The following is a 4,186-nucleotide window of genomic DNA, read 5'->3' on the forward strand; positions in this document are numbered from 1 at the left end:
AATAAAACAAATCATTTAAACTGATTGTAAACTCTATAAAACAAAACACTTTATATATATATATATATATATATATATGTGTGTACATATGGATATATCCATATATATATATATATATACATACAATTTTGATTCAGTTAAAATATTTCAATTTTATAAAGTGAAAATGCAGTTCAAATCAATCAAGATAAATGAATCATTTTCATTTTTAACTAAATTTTTTTGTACTGTATTCTTTTTGGATATTTATTCTATAGATAAATCTATACATAAATATAGTTTGGCTATAATAGGCTACAACCCATCCATGACTATCTATTCGCTTGATTGCACACGTTAGATGGTCATGAATGGCTATCGTCCATGAAGTGGTGTATGACTTGGGCTTTCTGATGGGCTTCGGCCCAAATTTTTTTATTTTTGGTTTAGGCCGGTTTGGACCTTATGATGAGCTTCACTTTCAGCCCAATTTTTTTTATTTTTGGTTTGGACCAGTTTGGACCTCATGATGGATTTCAGCCCAAATTTTTTTATTTTTACTATTTTGAGACATATGGGTCGGTTCGGTTTGGGTTGGGTAAATTTTCTACCCACCCGTAACCCGAACCGAAAACTACGGGTTCAATCCATATGTAACCGAACCGACCCGCTTAACAGTTAAAAACCAACCCAACCCGACCCAAATAGTTCGGTTCGGGCGGGTTGGTCGGTCCGAGTCGGGTTTTGCCCAGCCCTATGGTCCAGGATCTCTAGTTTAATATTTATGATAATATAAGGAAGCATTTTATTTTTTTATTTACTTAAAAAAAATAAAGATAAATTAAGATAACGAACCTTATGGTTCCCACATCAAAATTAATAATTAACTCCCTCAAATTTAAATAAAACATATAACTTAGTAATTTGCTTTATGAAGCTTTATTTAGTAATCACCAAAGTACATTAAAAAGAAATAAAAACAACACATGGACAACTAAGCTAGTCCCATATATGGGTATGGAAGCAAGGAATTTGTCCTTATTACATAAAAGACGTTATTTATTCTTCGCATTACATGCATGCGAGTAAGAATAATATTGTCCATTTTATTTTTTAGTAGTGACACCTTCCAAGGACATTATTCCAACGTATTCAGGAGAAGTGCCTTCCCCAATTGTCACAATTGAATAGCATCCATTCCAAGTGTCTTCATGTTTGGTGGATTGGCTTTCCAACAATCCTTTGATATAGTCCCAGTGATCAGTCTCATAATGACGACCTTCACGGATTTCAGTATAAGCCTATAAAAATAAACAAACAATTAGAAAAAAAAAATCATATTACAAATAATGAAATTACATTAGCAGGCTAATACTATATACTTACATGATTATCACCAATATAAGGAATGCCCCAAGAGAGCATCCAGTCACAGAGAGTACCATCGTTGTTGTAGCCGCGGTAGATAACGGCGGCTTCCGAACCAGCAAACCAAGAAGGGTGGACATGGAGAAAAGCACCCCACTGCCCATTTTGAATCTTGGCGGGGTATGGAGACTCATAGACATGGCCGTGCCAGTCCTTGTTGCCGGAGTAAGTTAAGGTACCTCCGGTGGCATTGAAAATCATGCAAAGTGCAGAGATTCCATTGCCATACCTTTCCTTGAGGTTTTTCACAAAGTTCTTCGCATTTTGATCCCTTCCGTTGGTGCTGATGTTACGGAAAGCTACATCAGCTCTGAGTTTGGGTGTTATTTCGGTGACGTTTGGATACAGTATTTTTACATCGTCATCAGTAATGGGATTTCCAAACACATTGCCTGCCATTTTTTTTTTTTTTTTCAAGTGCAAAGCAAATTAACTGATCTGAAAAGTAGCAAGAAAGCTAGGCTGGCAGGAAAGTTTTATTAGGTGGTGGATGATTTTGCACTGCTTATGGAACGCATATTTATAGACATACACTCCCATCATGCCTGCTTCAATTATTAGCTAGTTAATCCATACATGTAATTACCCACGTGGTTTCTAAGGGGGACAGGGTCTATATCCTACGCGGTAAGCGTTTCCTATTCCATTATCTCTGATTCTGTCCCGTGACAGCCGTGTTTTAAATTTTTTATTGTTTTGGCTTTCCTAGCCAACCCATTAACTAGCTACTGGACCAACCAATTTATCCAAATTGGTGAAATAAACCTTCAAAATCCGCAAAAACTTTATCTTTTTCGGTGAAATAAACCTTCACAATCTACAACTTAATTGGGCCAATCATGTGATTATTAAAAAATGAAAAATAAAAAAATTGGGCCATTCAAGATATCAAACTTCATCAAATTTGTGCTATCTCACCGTCCAAATTGCAACACGGGTGAAGATAACACGTCAAAAGCACGGGTAAGAAACAAATATTGCTGAAAAGAGTCTAGAGATTACATCATACGAATAAGAACATAATTTCTAGCTTTGTTTTTGTTCATACATAGTATGTCAGAGGACCACTTTGCATTGAATGAGACAATTTTGTATGAAACTGTGGTACCGGCTGATCTGGTAAGACACCAAATAATTTAATGCCAAGTATTACAAGCTTGCAACAGTTTAATGTCATGTGTTGAAAGTATCTCAAATATGACTCTATCAATTGCATAATTAAAAGTTTAAAAATAAAAAATTTCCTTAAAAAGTTTTTTCTTTTTTCCCCCAAAAAAAAAAAATTGATATAATATATGTAAATAGCCTTATACATAATATATTACAATACTATTTAAAAAAAAAAAAACTTGATATAATATATGTAAATAGCCTTATATACAATACTACTTCAAAATTGATTTTAATTTACCATGTCAATTTAAAATGCCAATTCACCATCTAAAATTGAGACAAAAATCCTCTACTTTTTTTTTTTTTTTTTTGAGTGCTTGTTTATGATTGCTTATTAATAACAACCATTACTGTTCTAATTCATTGAATCTATAATGGTTGGTTGGAAAGGAAGTCACAACATTAAATATCACAAAACTTGCACATGACCAACTCAAAGCTTTACTCATGAGAACCACATCGAAATTTAACCTCAAATTCTCCAATTTTCTTCACCAGATTGCTACCATATCTTCTTTCCTATCAAATCCTCTATTTTTTTTTCTTTTCACAAAGTCGTTGTCCATGCTGATTGGAACATATAAAAAGAGTATCTATTTCGTTATAGAAACAGGAAATTAAATGAAAAGATTTTCCATGATTTCATTTTCTTTTTGTTATTAAATGAGAATTCGATGTTAGAATATATTCTATAAGGTCAAGTTTTTGCTGTATTGTACTTGACTGTTAAAATCAATCATAAAAATGATTGGGGCTTTTTCTAAAAAAAGATCTATATGACTATTAAATTTTTTTATTTTTTTATTTATTTTTTTGCAAGAAAAATTTTCTCTTTGAAAGTGGCTCAAGTGTGGGCAAGAGCTGTATCAAGGTTGCTCGAATAAAAGGAAAACTGGGGAGGAAAAAAAAAAAAAAAGGCTCAAGAATCCTTTTCTAAAGCAAACTACTTTATTATTATTATTATTTTTTAGATGTTCTAACCAGCTTTGGAAAGTGTTTTGTGAAAAAGAAAATGGATGAATTTTTAATCGAGAAGAAGATAAGGGTAGCAGTCTGAAGATGAGGTTAAACTCATGTGTATTTCATATAAATATAGTTTTAAATTGGTAAGTCATGTGATATTTAATAATGTGATCTTATATTTGACCATTAGATTGAATGAATTAAAAAAAAAAAAGACTAATGATGAAGAGCAAAACAAAAACAAGCACCTAAAAAAGTAAGCAAAGGATCCACTGTACATGCAAGCTTTGGTAGCTGATGTTTCACATCTTGAGCTTGAAACAGGCAATGGACCAGAGGAAAACAACTGCGTATGCATAAAACATAAACATACTCCATACGCAGAGGACCATTCTGTAAGGAAGCTCATGAATGATTTAACAAAACTCCACACTATAGTATGAGAGAGGACCACTTTACATGGTAGCTCATTTAATTATTAAATAAATCTCCAGATTTTATTCACACCTTTTTAAAATTGTCATTATTTCATTTCAATACTATTTTTTAAAAATATTATTATTTATCTCATTTTATTAGTTTTTTTATGTCTATCAAAAAAATCTCTCAATCTCTTGTTAGTCAGTTCTATTAGTTAATTTTA

The 4,186-nt window shown here is 32.3% G+C and overlaps 1 protein-coding gene across 1 annotated transcript; it reads right to left on the reverse strand.

Annotated features, from left to right (window-relative positions):
* Positions 1 to 891: 891 nt before the first annotated feature.
* LOC125421793 (23 kDa jasmonate-induced protein-like) lies at positions 892 to 1,913 on the reverse strand. The gene is made up of 2 exons (XM_048471302.2): positions 1,366 to 1,913; positions 892 to 1,280 (listed from the first exon to the last, which is right to left on the reverse strand). Exons 1-2 carry the CDS (start codon positions 1,804 to 1,806, stop codon positions 1,086 to 1,088), a joined length of 636 nt encoding a protein of 211 aa, XP_048327259.2. The 5' UTR covers positions 1,807 to 1,913; the 3' UTR covers positions 892 to 1,085.
* Positions 1,914 to 4,186: the final 2,273 nt, after the last annotated feature.

This window comes from Ziziphus jujuba, chromosome 4 (genome assembly GCF_031755915.1).
Source record: "Ziziphus jujuba cultivar Dongzao chromosome 4, ASM3175591v1".
In the NCBI taxonomy this organism is placed as follows: domain Eukaryota; kingdom Viridiplantae; phylum Streptophyta; class Magnoliopsida; order Rosales; family Rhamnaceae; genus Ziziphus; species Ziziphus jujuba.